Source organism: Sebastes fasciatus, chromosome 11 (assembly GCF_043250625.1).
Source record: "Sebastes fasciatus isolate fSebFas1 chromosome 11, fSebFas1.pri, whole genome shotgun sequence".
NCBI classification, from domain to species: Eukaryota; Metazoa; Chordata; class Actinopteri; order Perciformes; family Sebastidae; genus Sebastes; species Sebastes fasciatus.
This window is the reverse complement of record NC_133805.1, coordinates 17,660,645-17,677,813: the sequence shown is the minus strand read 5'-3', so window position 1 is coordinate 17,677,813 and position 17,169 is coordinate 17,660,645. Positions and strand designations below refer to the sequence as shown.

Here is a 17,169-nt window from a genome sequence, read left to right as displayed (position 1 = left end):
TGAAAGCAGGATTTCTACTGGTAATTGAGTATTTCAACGATGTTGTAGGCTATTGCTACTTTAAATTAATTGAATATTTATTCCACTACTGACTGTAAAGTCAAAGACAGATTTTCACAACTGTAGAAGTTGAATTTTAAAATGCAAATAATTAAACACAGACCTGTCCTGCGCTACACTTCTTCTCCTCTTTGTAGGAACCATTTGTACGGAAAGGAAGTAGTTTCCTACACGGACGCATTTCCCTGAACGCACCATGGTGTCATCATACGATGCTAGCTGTTAGCTTCTCTTACCTAAACTCTTGTCAAATAATTTAACGACTAATTTAACTTCTGTCAGCGACGCTTGACCGAGTGGGTGTTTGCTTCTCACCGGACGTGTCCAGCTGCTCGTGAGCTGTCGTTAAAGCCCCGGTACCGGTTGCTGCTCGGTGTTTATCGTTAGCTCAGTGCTAACAACAGTGACAGCTAACCAGCCTTACATGCGTCTACAGCTGCTGTCATTCAACAGGGATCACTGACAGGTACATTTACAATCATTATTCAACCATTGAGCGAGTCAGCTTTGGGGATTTTCTCCTACCTGTTAATGTGTCTAATTTTGACATAATAGAAAGAAATGCTGATTGCCTAATTATTTATTTATATGCCATATTTACAAAATAAAAGACCATGCTTGCATAGTATACAGCACTTACACACCAACAACTGACAATAACTGCACTATACTGTATAGTGACTGTGCAATAGCATTACTACTCAGGTGTAACTCATACTGTGCAATAAAAATGTGCTGTGCAAAAAGCAAATGTTCCAGTTTTCAACACAGCATGTGGTCTTGACAACACATTACAGCCACACAGTACTGCTGTGTATGATAAAACGATATGATGAAATAGGAGCAGTAAATACAGTATTGACAATAAACAGACTATTATAAAATTGCACAAGTGGAAAAATGATATTGTATAGTGAGAATGAAATGTAAATCCACCTGAAAATATTGCACAGTATGAATTACACCTGAGTAGTAATAATGATAATGATATTGCACAGTCATTATACAGTATAGTGCAGTTGTTGGTGTGTGAGTACTGTATACTATGCAAGCATGGTCTTTTTTGTAAATATGGCACATACATAAATAATTAGGCAATCAGCATTTCTTTCTATTATGTCAAAATTAAACAGGTCATCAACACAGCAACTACCACTGACACTTATCGTTTTTACATTTTCAGGTGGAATTTCATTTCATTCTCACTGTGCATATCATTTTTCCACTTGTGCAATTTTGTTAATAGTCTGTTGATTGTCAATACTGCTCCTGTTTTTATACTTCCTTCTATTTAAATAGTTCATATTTTGTACACTTTGTTTATCTCTTTTTACTGTGTTAGCTGATGCATCTTGTTTTTTGCACTATCCCCTTTGCTGCTGTACTCTGCAAATTGCCCCACTGCGGGACTAATAAAGGAATATCTTATTTTATCTTATCTTAACATCCAGTACTTAAATCAAGAATGGGACAATAACAACATTCTGACAATGTAATCATTGCATTTAACATCTCTTATAGAGACAGGAAACAATAAGTAAACTATATAATATTAATAAAACAATTTAAATAAAATTGCAGGGGGGTTTTGAAAAAGCACACTATGAGAAATACATTCACTTATTAAACGATATTTAGGGAGGCACATCCTGGGCAATGACTTATTATATGTTATAACAAAAGGTGATCTTTTCAGTAGTTTTATGGCTTTCGTGTTTTTTTTTTGTTTTTTTTTACAAATTTCAATGATTTGACAAAGTATTTTATTTCATTAATAAACACAGTAGAATTAGGCTTTCTGTTTTTCCATTTAAATACATGAATATGATGCTTTCCCATCAGATTTTCTCTATTAATTACAGAAGAAATATAATAGTTAAGATTTTCCATATAAAATAAGACTTCTGTCAGGCTAGTACAACATCCAGCACACAGCAGTACTGTGTGGCTGTAATGTGTTGTCATGACCACATGCTGGGTTGAAAACTCACATTTGCTTGCTGCCCAAAATACACACAGAAATTAAAAAAAACTGCACTTTTAGAGAGTGTACCTCATGTATATGTATATGTATATGTATATGTATATGTATTTAGTATTCTAATGTAGAGAAAAAAAAACATTGCTTCATTGTGTAATAATCATTTAGCTTTAGTGTTGAGTCACCAACAATGAGTTATTCAATTCACTACCAACAGATGCGTGAAGTGGCTACCTTTGATAAGATAGTTAACCTCAAAGCTGCTTCATCAAAAGTCTCACAAGAAGTTATTCACAAACGATATACAGATTATGCAAGCTTATGTCTCTATACAACATCTAACCACATACAATCATTTATATGTATATACACATAAAAAAAGATTTTGATCTGAGTTGTGGTACGTTTTTAGTTTATATAAATATGACTCTCTGTTAATCCGTGTGTCCCTCTCTCTTAGCCGTCTCCAGCAGACATCATGGAGCTCCAGGCGGTGTTGATGGCCGCTGGCGGAGGTTCTCGTATGACTGATCTGACATATAACACCCCCAAAGCAATGCTGCCTGTCGGCAACAAGCCCCTCATGTGGTACCCGCTGAACCTGCTGGAGAGGGTTGGCTTTGAAGGTGAGCGCTCAAAGTACTTCTTCTGCTACTACAACAATTACATCTAATACCCCTATTACTGCTACACCTGGCTCAATTACTGCTTCAGCTATTACTAAATAATAGGAGAAGTATTATTCATCTTTTCAGCATATCTAAGGATGCTTAAACAAAAATATAAAACAGGTTAAAACAGTAGAAAAATAAGAAATAATTAAGGTCTTTCTCTCTCAGTCTTACTTTTTGTCATCATTAAGGAATGTGTGGAGAATTTTTATTTCACCCTACACATGATTAACAAGTTAAAAGATGGCTGAAAGATTCATTTTAGAAATGCAATGCACTGTCAGCCAGGTCTGATACTGTTTCCTCGTCAGATCTTCACATTAATTGGATGTGATGGTTGTGGCTTCATGTGAGCTGTTGGCCTTCCATCCAGACTGGTGTCAGTGACAGACAGGGGTGGAAAGTGTTACAGGAGTGCACTGGCATTCTTGATTGGTTTCCACATAAAATGTAAAGAAGCAGAAATAAAGCCAGCACTTCTAGAGTGAGTTTATGTGGCCCACTGGGAAAACTTGGAACAAAAAGGTGTGCAAACTTCATTTTAGCATTAATGTGGAAAGAGGAACTTTAAGAGAGAAGATCACCTCGTATTCAAACACAAGGACTATAATTGTTTTTCATTTTAAACACAAGTATTGTATAGGTAAACCTACTGGTTTAAAGACCCAAGTCAAAATTGATGTCCATTATGAGATACCTAAAGAAAAACAGACAATATATTTATTGGAATTACCAAGAAAAACATATCAACTGTGATTGAAAAATAAATATAAATTGCAGTTGACGTTCATTGTGGGTGGCTATAAAGTAAGGGATAATGTACAGCGAGCCGGTCATTGTTGCTGCCGCTTCGCGTCGGGGTCTTGCGTCGTCCTGAAGGGGTTTATTTGACAACAATGACCCACTAGCTGTACATTATCCTGCTTATTACATGACTACTTACTTAAGATATCAATAATTTGACACAAAAATGGTCCTACAGAGTCAGAGATCAGGACTGCATCCATAGCAACGGTATGCTATAAAAATATAACACAACATCGAATGCCTTGATTGACCAATCAGAATCGACGAAGCCGTGTAACACAGGCAGAGAGCAACCAAGGAACTACAAACTATCTAATCTATTGTGATGGATGAATTGCAGAATGTAATGTTGCATGTAGATCACATTTCCTCTGCTTGTCTGTGCAAGTTTGAAACACAAGCAGCTTGGACTCTATTTGATGAGATTTCATCACTGGTGTTGAAATATACTGGAATAAAAAGGAAATAGTTACTTTAAATAAAATGTGGTACACCTTCTATTAAGCATTTTAATAACAAGACCAAATTGTAATTCTTTCATTGTCAGTACCTGGCTAGTAAAGTACGAGTACTTTTGCAAACTGCCCCCAGCAACGTTGCTCCTTTCACTGCATAAAACAAGTTTACAACTGTGCTGCTTTTTCTAGTCGTACTTTCACCAGCTTGTCATCACATCGTCAGCCATTGTCAGGTGTGCATTTCCTGTCTAGATTTACAGTCCAGATTTTGGTGCTGCAGCATGCAGTAGGTCCAGAAACTCTGGGCTTATAAAGGGATTTGTTGCAGTATGCTGTTCTTGCCAGTAAACAGGGCTGTTTGTTATAAAAGCCTGTAGGTCCTCACTAGCCTAAATAAAACTAGCTTTCTATACATAATCATCCTGTGTGGCCGGCAGTTTACTGTGTGCAGCCAGCTAGCCAAAGCCCTGCAATTTGGTTTTACTAGGCTGACACAGCTAGAGTGAACAAATGGCCGGTAGAAAACATTTAATGCAGACGAGGCTAATTAAACCAGACAGATTCTGCAATGCTCTACATTCATAAAGTGGTCTGTTAACGTTATTACCAACTTTATTAAAAAAACAACAACCCTGATTTAAGATTTAGGATGTATCGTAGTCAAATAAACATCTTATGTGGATTTCTTTTTTCTATCTTTGTACTGGTGTTCTCAAAATAAAAATATGTCTTTGTTTTAGGAGCAAACTATATTGTACATAAGACTTAAGGCTTTTATGTGATGTGTTTTAATGCTTGGATTTTATGGATTTCAGTGAGAAAATTATCATTTTAGAAGAAATGATGAGCATAGCTTATTACCAAGAAAGGAGCGCTTAACTTGGCATTTTTTGCAGCTATTTACTGTACATGATGTCTAACACCTTATTCCTGTGAACTTTGTTTTCAGAGGTGATCGTGATCACCACCAAAGAGGTGCAGAAGATGATGAGCACAGACAGTAAAATGAAGCTGGACGTGAAGATGAAACTGGATTGGGTTTGCATTCAGGAAGATGGAGACATGGGCACCGCAGACGCTCTCAGGCACATCCAGCAGAAGATCAAGGTGTGTGTATTTTTTTTATATATGTAGACACAGAGGTGATTGATCATTAACTGCTTTGGGATGTAGCTAAGGTCATGCCAGTCAAATTAAATTCTGTCCAACAGAATAGTCTTTAAAGGTTTATTTTCCCCTCTGATGATCCAGATTTGCAGTGAAAACTTGGAACACTATGTTGTACTTATTATACCTACAGTTAACAACAATTAAAAAAGGTAAGTTTTGCACAATATGATACGTTGTTTTCTATTTGAATGGCAAAAAAAAAAAAAAAAATTTAAATATCCCATTGACCCACTGACATACGAAATATATTTTCTCTTATTGATTCCATTTAAATATAGTCAGGTTTCATGAATCTGTATTTATTGATAAAGCAAATTGGACAGGGATTTATCATAGTAGATACGCAAGTACATCAACCAAAATATCCTCTGGTATTTTTTTTATTTATTAGTCAGATAATTAACTAATAAATAGCCAACACAAAAGTAGAAGAATTCAAATTCAGTACATTTACATGCACACAACTCGATCACTCTGAATAATTAGTGGGGTTTTTTAAATGGTTTGCTGTAACTCTACTACCCCAATATCCTTTATCCTTTAAATGTGCTGTTTATGTCCAGAATAATGAAGACAAAACTTTATTTTTCTACCACTCATCCTGGTGAATGCACCCATTTTCACCCTGTTCACTCTGACCTTTATGTTGTGTGTGGTGAATCAATGCTATAATAGAAAACAGACTGTTGTGAATTAATGAAAAGAGTGCCAGTTCTTCAAAAGATTGAAGTGTTCCAGCGTTGCTGAATAATTATTGTTGACTCATATGACTTTAATTTGAGCAAGATAACATGGTTAAGTTGTTTATAATGAACAACAACAGAGTCTTGCTTTATTATGTGATGCGAAGGGGAGAGCCCAACAATACCTTGTACACTTGCCAATACCAGTGTTCTGTGAGCCAGTGTTTCGTAATGAGAGGGACTTTTTCTTGTGTAACGTCGACCACCTAGAACTAAATTGAGAGAGAGGTTTGGAGGTAGAAAAATGACAAAGATTGAGGGGGAGGTTTAGGTGGGCGTTGTGTGTACTGCTGGGTGACCACTGATCCGTGCCTTTCCCTCCCCCGAATGGTCAAGGCTGCTGAAGTGCCTCATTTCACCTTTCTAAAATACACACAAACATGCACAGACGTACGCATTTACACATGCCGACATGGCATCCACGACCCCCAACCCCAATTTCCAGACCCCCCTCTGTATCCTGCCTGCTGATCCCTCCATCCCTCCCTTCATCCGACTCTCCCTAAACAGATGAGGTCATGGTTAAGACTCCAACTCCCTGCGCTGCCAGTTTACCCAGTGCACCATTTATTCTCATCCTGTAGTCATGCACATCTGTGCAACATTTGTGTTTGGGTATGTTCGGATATATGTCGTCCCTCTTTATATGCCACGGTTCTGACTGACCTCCTGAGACCGTGAAGACGTGTTTCTATGAGGTTTTGTGTAGTTTAGAACTGTTGATGTATTTCTAAAGCAATTGCTCTTGTTTAATGTTTGACTATCAATGACTGCTTAGGGTTGGCTTAGTACTGTTGAGTTTATAGAGATCTGGACTTTATAGTATAATCATTGCTTCCTGTTTAGTTTCTCTATAATTTCTAGGGGTGGGGGAACTAGGCTATTCATTTACCTAAAAATCACAATTATCATCCTCTATGATTTAAGAACAGTGTACGTGAACTACGTCATATTGAGGAAAAAACAGAGACACAACAACTACACACAACTGTGATGCTATGTAGAAGGAAAAATCAATTCAACCTGCCAATCTTCAATGAAGTCAAGCTTTTGGATGCTTTTTCTATTTAATAATCTCCTGGGGAATGATTTTGACATGACTCATTCAATATGCAAGCTTTTAGTGGTATTTCTGACTCTTACTTAGTGCAGTGCAATGTGCACTAAAACAGCAAGGATTGACTATACTGCAGTAAGAAAACATAAGCTTAATGATGTTGATCAAAGTCAACGTCTGACTGAAACATTGATAAAGAAGGCAGAGAAAAGCCTGTGTGTTTTTATTTGAATACGTCAATGTAACTGCAGTCATTTGAAACATTTTACTGGCAGTTCTCTGCAGTGACATTACCAATGCAGTCCTCGGATGAAGCATTTACAACTTTGACTCAAAGATAGATTTTGAATTATATTGTGATCCATATCGAAAATATTTTTGGCAAAAATCTTCTATCACGGCATATGTAATTTTATTTTTTTTAAATATATTTTTTATATACATATATTTAAAAATGGTTTGAAATAACCATACTGCACTTCATCACATTTGATTTTCTTCTTTTATTTGGAACTTCTATACAAAACAAAACCAACGGCCTCACATGAGACAACACTTGAGTTAAAAACAGTAAACTCTAAACAGTAAACTGCCCTGAGAACAATCATTTCAAGTGTTACAGTTTTTAAGGTTAACAGGTGCAAATATATACCAGCCTGACTTCAGTCAGTGCAACTATATAAATCACACAAATTAGTTTTTTAGAGTGTATCAAAAGAAAACAAAGACTGACTTTTCCTGCAGGGTTTGCTCATATTTCAATCAGAAAACCTGGCAAAATACTGTTTAAAGAAACTACAGTGTGCAAATGTCAGGCGAGGATTGCGACATGTTGCGAGGTCATTCGAGAATAGCTACCGCTGGACAACGGTATTGCCAAATTTCGAACAGTGGACATATTTCTACTGTCGCACGGTACATACCGGCATATCGCCTAGGGCTGACCCGAATGCGTCGAAGCTTTGACTGTTACCATAGTAATTGAACTCCAAATCAGTATTCGAATGCTTCATTTTTTTATATATGTAGTATGTTATAATTATGTATAAATCCCCAAATAGCCAATGAAATAAGGAATAATCCCACAATTCATATTCATCATTAAGTATTATTAGTTATTCTCAGATGGATATCGCTGTTTGTTGTGTGTAGAGGTGCGTGTGTGTACAGTAGTAAGACAGCGGCAATGTCTCGGGCACTGAAACGGGGGAGATGGAGACAGACAGAGAGAAGAACATGTCACCGCGCCGTGAAGCGAAGCTTCGAAGACTTTTGAATATTACACACCCAAGCTTTGAAGCTAAAAAATGGTATTCGGGATAGCCTTATCATCGCCCAACCCTACCTGATCCCGAAAATTAAGAAAAATAATAATACAATTCCTAAGAATTCCCTCTCCCAACAGTCTCAGTTGAAAAATCTCTGAAGTGTGCTTCCAGATACCGTCTCTATTTAGAGCGTACAACATCAAACGTACATTTGAAGACATAAGTGTCCTGCCACGGCGGCTCATTACGTTCTCAACTACAAAATCAGCCGGCTTTGCTTTTGAAAACAGATCTAGCAGAGACTTAAAATGCCGAATTTGTTGTGACAAGTGAGTTTAATGTTTTTTTCCTCTGGCATTTGAGTGGGTCTGTACAGATACTTATTATTCTCTTTTGCTCAAGAGTTGTTTGATAGATGCATAGTATAACTACACACACACACACACACATACACACTTAAAGAGGACTAGCTCCAGCATGCTCCCATTGAGAATAGTGGAGTCCCTAATCCTTTGAGCAGCCAGCTAGATTAGAGGCATTGAGTTACACACATACTCACACACTGGAGGGTGATGAGTGAGGAACTGTAACCATGGCCTGCCAAATCCCAGCACAGAGATCACTCAAACTGTCAAACTGATGCATGAGTACAGTAAAGACACACACACTCACTCATCTCTTTACACAAACACCCTCCCATGAGGGGATTTGGTGTAACCTATCAAACAAAATACTTACAGGAACCAGAGTACACTGTGGGTGAGCAGACTAGGTCACTCCTCTTTATTACTGAAAAGAGAGATTACGAGCAGCATATTTTATTTTGTTCACTCTTCAAACAGCAAAGTTGCACAAACATTGAGGGATGTGCCTGATTATTACGCAGGTCTTTCACAATAAGCCAAACTAATGAAAGGAGTACTTTACATGCACTTTTTGTTTTGTATGCGTAAAGCCTCTCTGACATTCGTATTATCATTCAGGCTTAATCATCTGGCAGGATGAGTGCATGCAGGCTAAAAGAACTATATATACATTACTGATTCAAAGGTTCACCTTTAGTCTACATGTGTTAGTCAGCTTGTAAGACTCGAGACAAAAGGTGAAGATGGAGAGAAGAGTGAGAGATGGAGCTGAGGCTTTTCATTTGAGAGGGACACGGCAAACATACTTTTTTTATTTCTTCCTGCCTCTTAATCATCTTGCTCTCCACCCTTTTCTTCCTTCCCGTGACACACATTAGTTTAAATTTCCTTCTCGTGTGTTATGTTAATCCAAGGTTTGGACACAGTTCATGTTAAAAGTGGCCCGCATTACACAAAGGATCCGATGGTTGTGGAAATGCTCTAGTTTGGTATTTGCTGAGACAGCCTGGTCGCGCTAAATGGCGTTTGAATGACACGATAATCGCAAGTCATTTTGCGTGCAATAAGAACGCCGTTCTTGCTTTTGGTATGTCATTTTTATGCCGGTTTATATTGACAGCAATCTCACTCCTCATGCCTAAACCTAACCAATCAAACCAACGAAGTCAGTGACCACGAGCCAATCAGAGGCAGAGTAGTGTGGGCCATGCCTTCGCTATAGCAGGATTCGTAATTTAGGTGAGGGGACATGGATGGGTCCAACAAACACAGGACTGTGAACCAGGAGGCCGCTGATAGTGTCCTAAAGTGTTGAGTTATTTTGAAGTTACGTTAGTGACGTTTTTGACGTGTTTTCCGTACTTCTTTACGTTGTTTCCGTACGGATTTTACTCAGTTTACGTACTTATTTTAAGCCCAACCATGATGTTTTTCCTAAACCTAACTAAGTGGTTTTGTTGCCTGAACCTAACTGCGTTCGTTACCGTAGTTCTCATGACTCATCCATGAATGCCTCCTGGAGAGACACATTCACTCTCATACGCAAAAGTTTTAATATATGGACAGTGCATTTGTTTATTCCTGTTCTCTACAGTTAGTGTGAGTTTATAAATAGAGGGCAGTTTGCCATGGTTTTAAACAAGGGGCAAGGGTTACAGTCGACGTTACTGGCATGCATCAGCCAACCAAAAAACTTAGAAGAAATCAACTGAAATCTGCTTAAAGCTGCAGAACTGTGTTATAATTTACAGTGGTATTAGTAAGACTACTCATTTTATTTCTTGTAAAGCTCAAAAATATTTCTCAATAGAGCTTTAATTTGAACAATTTTGTGGTTTAATATAAATAATGGAAATTATTAAGTGACTTAAAAACCCTAAGTGACAAAGGAGAGACAACAACCGTGCAAACATTATTCGATGATGTTAAAAAAGCCTTCATCAAACATTTCCAAGTATTTGTTAAAGCGGGTCGAGATTGTGTAAGCAGAAGTTTTGGACCACTGGGACAAGTGTGTCAATGTGTGTATGTGTGTTTGTGTGCATCAGTGTGTGTGGTCCTGACCTGTCCAGAGATCGTGGCTGTTGAAAGGCCAAAGTGTCTCTGTCTCTCCAGCTGACTCCACTCTGCTGTCGCCTCAGTGTGTGTGCGTGCCTGTGTGTGTGTGGGGATTGATTGAGTGTATGTGTGCGGCGCGCATACTTGTGTGCTCTGTTTCTGAACATGTGTGCTAGCTTGCCCGTGTGTGTTAGAGGGAGGAGAGAGTTGAAAGGTCTCAGAGTTTCAGTGTCAGTAGATCTCCTGCAGACACCACCAGCTTCGCCGTGGCAGCTTCCTGTCGCCAGGTCCAGACCAGGTTATGCTGGGAGTTACCTCGAGGTCAACTACACGACCTCTGACCCCACTGATACCAGCCATTTCCACACACACACTCGCACGCTCTTCAACATTCAGCGCTCGTTACTTACAAAATCAAGTGAATTCTTTAATCCGTTGTAGTTTCTACAACCCGTAATCCTCATTTTCAAGTGTTTCAAATCAACTGGCGAACAAAAGCAGGTTGAAGTGTGGTACAGGTTACAGCTTGCTTCTTCTCCAAATTCATTAAGAATGTAGAAGACAGAAAAAAAAAGATGTGTACTGCCGCATTTCAGGCTAAACGGTTAAGGCGATGGTTATGTTTTCTGAAATATCTTAAGATGCATCCTTTTACATACGCTTTATACTGTATTACACCTATATACTGATGTGTTTCAGTGAATGCAGATTTTTGCCTCCGATCATCCCTTTTCTCTTCAGTCCTTCCTGCGTCCCTCCTTCCATCTTTGCATTTTTATACTTCCTTTCTTTTCTGTCTTTGTTTTTGACAGTGGCCCCCCTCTTCTCTCACTCTTTCTTTCCCTCCTTCCCTCCGTCACAGACAGAGTAAAGATGTCTCTGTCATGAAAGCGGCTGGTGCTAATGGTGGGATTAGCTCTTATGCTGACAGCCTTCATCACTGGACAGACAGATGGATACCGCACACAGACACACAAATGCGGGCGCACCCACATGTAAACATACGTACACACACACACATGCAGTCATGTAACGTCCATGGAGGCCAGTTAATAGGATCGATGTCTGTTTGGTGCTCTCTCTGTCGTTGGTGGTAGAGTAAGTGATACGTCGATGGAATTCACAAGCTGTGTATTGCGATACAGTTGGTTCACATATTATTCTTATATAGCTGGGATGCTAAACATAGTTTGAGTTTATGATGAAGTAATCTCTGGAGGGTGAAAGACATAAAGAATATTCTTCCTCTGATGATGGAGGGTTTTGTCATTTTGGAAATCAAGCAGCAGGATCCTTTGTGTCATTGTGATGTTTGAGCAGTGCTGTTTTTGGATCAGTTCATAGGAAGATGCTAAAAGCCGGCCAGCCTAGCTTGTTGTTCTTGGTAAAAGAGGGAGGTAGGAAGTTATTTATGGGATATTGTGTCAGTGTCTGCCAGGAGAATGATAGAAAAATGAACCAGGCCTTGATACGGTTTTGATACATATTTGGATTATATTTGCAAAGTTAGAGGTGGCCTTGATTTATTTTACCCATTTCTTTTTTTCAGATATATAATCGCTGAAACAGTGAACACATCAGATATGTCATCTGTCAAGCTCTTAAATGGTCCTTAAAAACAATAAATGGAAAATTACAACTAGTGCAAAAAGAGTAGAACAAAACTTTAGGGCTGCAACTAACAATTATTTTCATTGTCGGTTAATCTGTCGATTATTTTATTGATTAATGGATTAGTTGTTTGGTCTATAAAATGTCAGAAAATGGGGAAAAATGTTGATCAGTTTTGCTCAAAGCCCAAGATGACGTTCTCAAATGTTTTGTTTTGTCCACAACTGAAAGATATTCAGTTTACTGTCATAGAGGAGTAAAGAAACCAGAAAATATTCACATTTATGAAACTGAAATTAGAGAATTTTGACAATTTTTTCTTAAAACATTACTCAAACTGATTAATGGATTATCAAAATAGTTGGCGACAACTAATCGATTAATTATTGCAGCTCTTCAAAATGTCAAATGCATTTAGCAAACAGGTGTGCAGCAGAAAGGCCAGCTACTGTTTGGTCTTTAAAGTATCCTATAAGTCGTTTTTCTGTTGTTGGAAACATTCATCTGTAATTATCGTGAACATGGATTGGTAAATTTTACCACTAGCTGAATATATAATATCTCTTGACTGCATGAGACTCAATACTGCACAACTTTTCATTTTCAGTCATTTCTTTGCATTCATTGCTGTGACGATACTGTACATATAGTGATGTTTATGCAGCATGTATTCAAACCTTTTATATTATAGTACACTTTCAAACAAAAGACTTGGATCAGCTGACGAGAAACAGACACACTCTCAAGCAAAAACAATGAAACGAAGCAGGATTTATTACTTACTGTCACCAGAGTTTAAGTCACTTTAACGCAAGCCCTACAGATGTGTGTGTGTGTGTGTGTGTGTGTGTGTGTGTGTGTGTGTGGGTTTGGCCTGTATACAAGCAATGCTAAACTTGGAGGAGCTCACTGTTGACCAAGAGCAGTTATTTCTTCATTCTCCTCTTTTTCTGTCTATATGTTTATCTCAGAATCCTGCTCAGTGAGCCAGTTTCTGTTGTGAATATTGAACATTGAACACAGTCCAAGCTCTCGTGTCCTGAGGTGTTTATGTGGAGCGTCGTCGCCACATATATTTATGTGTAGTCTACGCGCATGCCGAGATGACTGTCGTGAGTGAGCAAACCTCACTTTATAAACATGACTCGCCCTCCACTAGCTATATTTCATTCATTTCTGTGTTTTTATGGGCTTTTGTGAAGGGGTGACAGTGAAAATGTCTTTAAAATGACAACAGGTGGGAAGATTTTGTTCCAAAATAGAGCACAAAAAGCGAGAAACATCTATATGAAAGCCTGAGAGATTCCAGTATAGTATGGTCATTTTGTCATATCTTACTGTTACACAGTGAAACAAATTGGCTGGTTTGAATGTCAGTCTCACGTTACTCTCTTTGTCTTTCCAAACTCCCTCTTCAGACGGATGTCCTGGTGGTGAGCTGCGACCTGATAACAGACGTGGCGCTTCACGAGGTGGTTGATTTGTTCAGAGCCCACAATGCAACACTGGCCATGCTAATGAGCAAAGCCCATGAATTCACAGAGACAGTCCCGGGCCAGAAGGGCAAGAAAAAGACAGGTAACGGGAAAAACTAATCACAGGAGATGAGACTGTTACTGTTGACATTACATGTATGACATGATTCTGATATGATGTATGACTGGTCTTAAAATTATCATTTTTAATTCATTCATGTCAGTGAAGCTCTTATGGGATAGTTTGAGTGTTTTGAAGTGGGGTTGTATGAGGTACTTATCCATAGTCAGTGTATTACCTACAGTAGATGACGGTCGGCACGCCCCCAGCTTGGAGAAGCAGACAGGAGTTACCGCACAGAACCAAAGCAATGTACTGCTGTGGACGGGGACGACAGCAAAATGTATTTCAGCCACATAAAAAAAAAGGCCCACCTTAAAAAAATAATATCAGCTTAAGTGTACGCTATATTTAGAACATATTTGCCGGTTTACCTTGCCATCAGACAGCCGTTTGCGACGGCAAACCTAAGCCGTGGTATCCAACTATGCTCTCGCCAAAGAGAGAGCCACCAGACTCCATTGGGAAAAAACCTGTAATATTACCTCGCAGGACACGGGTGTTGCTGGTCTACCGCTGCCTCGATTGGTTAGTTTGTTTGTGCTACTGTGTGTTACCTCGGTGAATCCGAACTAACCAAAGTCACACAATAACACAGACAAACTGACCGATCGAGGCAGCGGTAGACCAGCAACGCTGTGTCCTGCAAGGTAAAATTACAGGTTTTTCAATGGAGTCTGGTTGCTTTGGCGAGAGCATCGATAACGGCTTCAGTTCCCCGTTGGAAACATAGACTGTACAGCTGTCTCACAGCTAAAGGTAAACTGGCCGACTGTCATCTACTGTAGGTAATACACTGACTATGGATAAGTACCTCATACAACCCCACTTCAAAACACCCAAACTATCCCTTTAATGTCTATCGTTGTGTTGTGCAATAGCTCCATGAATATTAAAGACAGGAAACAGGCTTCCGCATAAATTAAACCAAAGCAAAAGTGCTAAACATTTTACTTACTGTTTGCCTCCATTGTTTTGTGTTAACATTGAATATTGTGTATTTTCTCCCAGCTGAACAGAGAGACTTTGTGGGAGTGGATCAATCGGGGAAGAGGCTGCTGTTCATGGCCAATGAGGCAGATCTGGAGGACGGGCTCTCAATTAGGAAGTCTATCATGAGGAAGTAAGTCATTTTAAAAAGCCTGGCGGGTGAGTTCACCCACATTACATAAACAAATTTTGTCTCTTACCTCTAGTGGTATACATATATATAACCCATATATAAGATATCTGCTTCCATCCCAATACCATGGAGGTGAATGGAATGGAAGTTTGTGGTGCTCACAGCATTGAAAAATCACATTTTATACCAGGCCTTTGGACACCTCTAGTGCAACTTTGTGGTATATTCATGGCTAAATATCGCTGGGAAGAAAATAGTTTTGTTAATTAGGTGACCTGACCCTTTAACGATCGATGTTTTTGTTTGTCCGTAGTTTCTAGTTTGTTGTCGAGAGCAGATGTTTTGCTTTCTAATCAGTCGGTGTGTTTTACACTGAAGGCTCTGTGTGGGATTTTTGTTACAGGAAAAGTACTCTAGGTAGGTTTTCGTTTCTGAGTCCTAAAGTGCATGTATGTGTGAGAGCGGGTGTTTTGGGAGCTCGTAAATACTTCATGGAGCCAAAGCCACTGTAAATTCTGGCCAATAAGAGGGGGGCCAGAGCAGCTGCTTGCATGCTTCCCTGCACAGAGAAATCTTCAGCCACACACACACAGATACATACAGATATATACATACACACATTCTGTCTTTTTCACACACACAAAAATGCTTACATGAACACACACAGAAACACGACCTCGAGGTGGACATTGATGGAGAGAAAACACTCACACGTTGTCATCGGTGTTATGGAAACACTAGCCCACGGCTAAACATTTATGGCTTACATTGACGGACTTAAAACGTTTAAATCACCTCTGATCATTTATACACACACGTCACACAACCACACGAAACAGATTTCTCTCCACGTACTGTATTTATCGCCTAAGGTAATACATACCAGAATAAATTCCAGAGTTCTGGATTTTTATAACCCTCCACTGGGTAGTTTTACGAGATCTGACTGTTTTGCACATCAGTACCATCCAGGTCACGTCGTCATGGCACATCGTACACACTCTACAGGTGGCTTCCTTTGTAATTTGTATTTTATATGTGCACACGGTCTCATTCATGGAACATTTGTGCTCGCCAGTTTGATCCCAACTTGGGTCGTTTGCACAAAAGACTTAATGCCCAGGCACATCAAACTGACATCAAAGAACTAGCGGCGATGAAGGCCGGCCATTGCATCACCTCATGTCGCCTTTGTCTTGGCCAAAAAGTTGCACTCAAAGACTACAGCCAACGGCGGACTACCACATTCGTTGTGCCTGAGATGAAATAACTCTCCACACCAGCAATTTTGCGGTAGTCTGGATTCGTCATTTGAAAAGAGAAACCAGAAGACCGAGGACAGCGGATTTACAAGCTGTTGTTATGATACGTACATGAAACAAAGCAGCGTTTGCCGACCATTTTCACACCACCCTCACTCACTAGTGAGTGATTTCTCTCACCAAAAAGCTCCGCCGCTGATTTAACATACTGAATTGGCCGAAAAAACCCTGTCACGGGCAGACTACAGCCGAAAAAACTAGAGTGACAGACGCTCACCGACAACCCGAAATTGGTGAGTCAGGGCCTTTAAGTTTGAAATTATTTTTTTATTTTTTTTACTTCAGTACTTTTTGATTTTGTGCTGACAGAATTCACAGCTCCTACTCCTCACAGGGCCCGCCAATCAAACGTTTTATTTTGTCTCAATACAAATTCTTAATTATTTCTCACTCTTCACTTCATTCTTTCAGCTATCTCTCCCTTATTCTGCGCATCCTTCATCCATTCTTTCATTCTTGTTCTAACTCCGTCCTGTGCATTTTTTTTTTCCTCCTCTCCTTCTCTATGGTTTCCACATGGTTGAGGTGTGTTAGCTCAAAATATTCTGCACATGTGAGATAGTTTGACCTGGAAATTGCTTAAACGGTGTGAAAGGACTCCAGCAGAGCTTCCCCTCGTACATTACAGCTCCACCTGTCAGGGTCTCTCGGATACAGGCCTGCAGGAACGGTTGACTACGTGTTAATAGGCAGATTCAAAATCAAAAAAGTTCGGATCACGGGAAAGATTCAAGTAAAACCATTGAGGTTCATGTTAGTTACAGTCAGTATAAAATACATCCATACTTGGCCAGTGCTTCTGCATAATGTGCCTTTACTAACATGGTAACGTGGTTAGGCCAAAACGTTCTGTTTTGATGTTCAAATCATTACATAAAC

The 17,169-nt window shown here is 39.2% G+C and overlaps 1 protein-coding gene across 1 annotated transcript in view; it reads left to right on the top strand.

The window, feature by feature from the left end:
- The first annotated feature begins 221 nt into the window (after window positions 1–221).
- The window catches only part of eif2b3 (eukaryotic translation initiation factor 2B, subunit 3 gamma), a 37,272-nt gene continuing 20,324 nt past the window's right edge, over window positions 222–17,169 (top strand). The window contains exons 1-5 of the mRNA XM_074651240.1: window positions 222–526; window positions 2,502–2,667; window positions 4,927–5,084; window positions 13,668–13,827; window positions 14,857–14,968. Coding sequence (XP_074507341.1) covers window positions 2,520–2,667; window positions 4,927–5,084; window positions 13,668–13,827; window positions 14,857–14,968 — 578 coding nt within the window. The 5' untranslated portion in view covers window positions 222–526; window positions 2,502–2,519. The remainder of the gene's footprint in view (window positions 527–2,501; window positions 2,668–4,926; window positions 5,085–13,667; window positions 13,828–14,856; window positions 14,969–17,169) is intronic.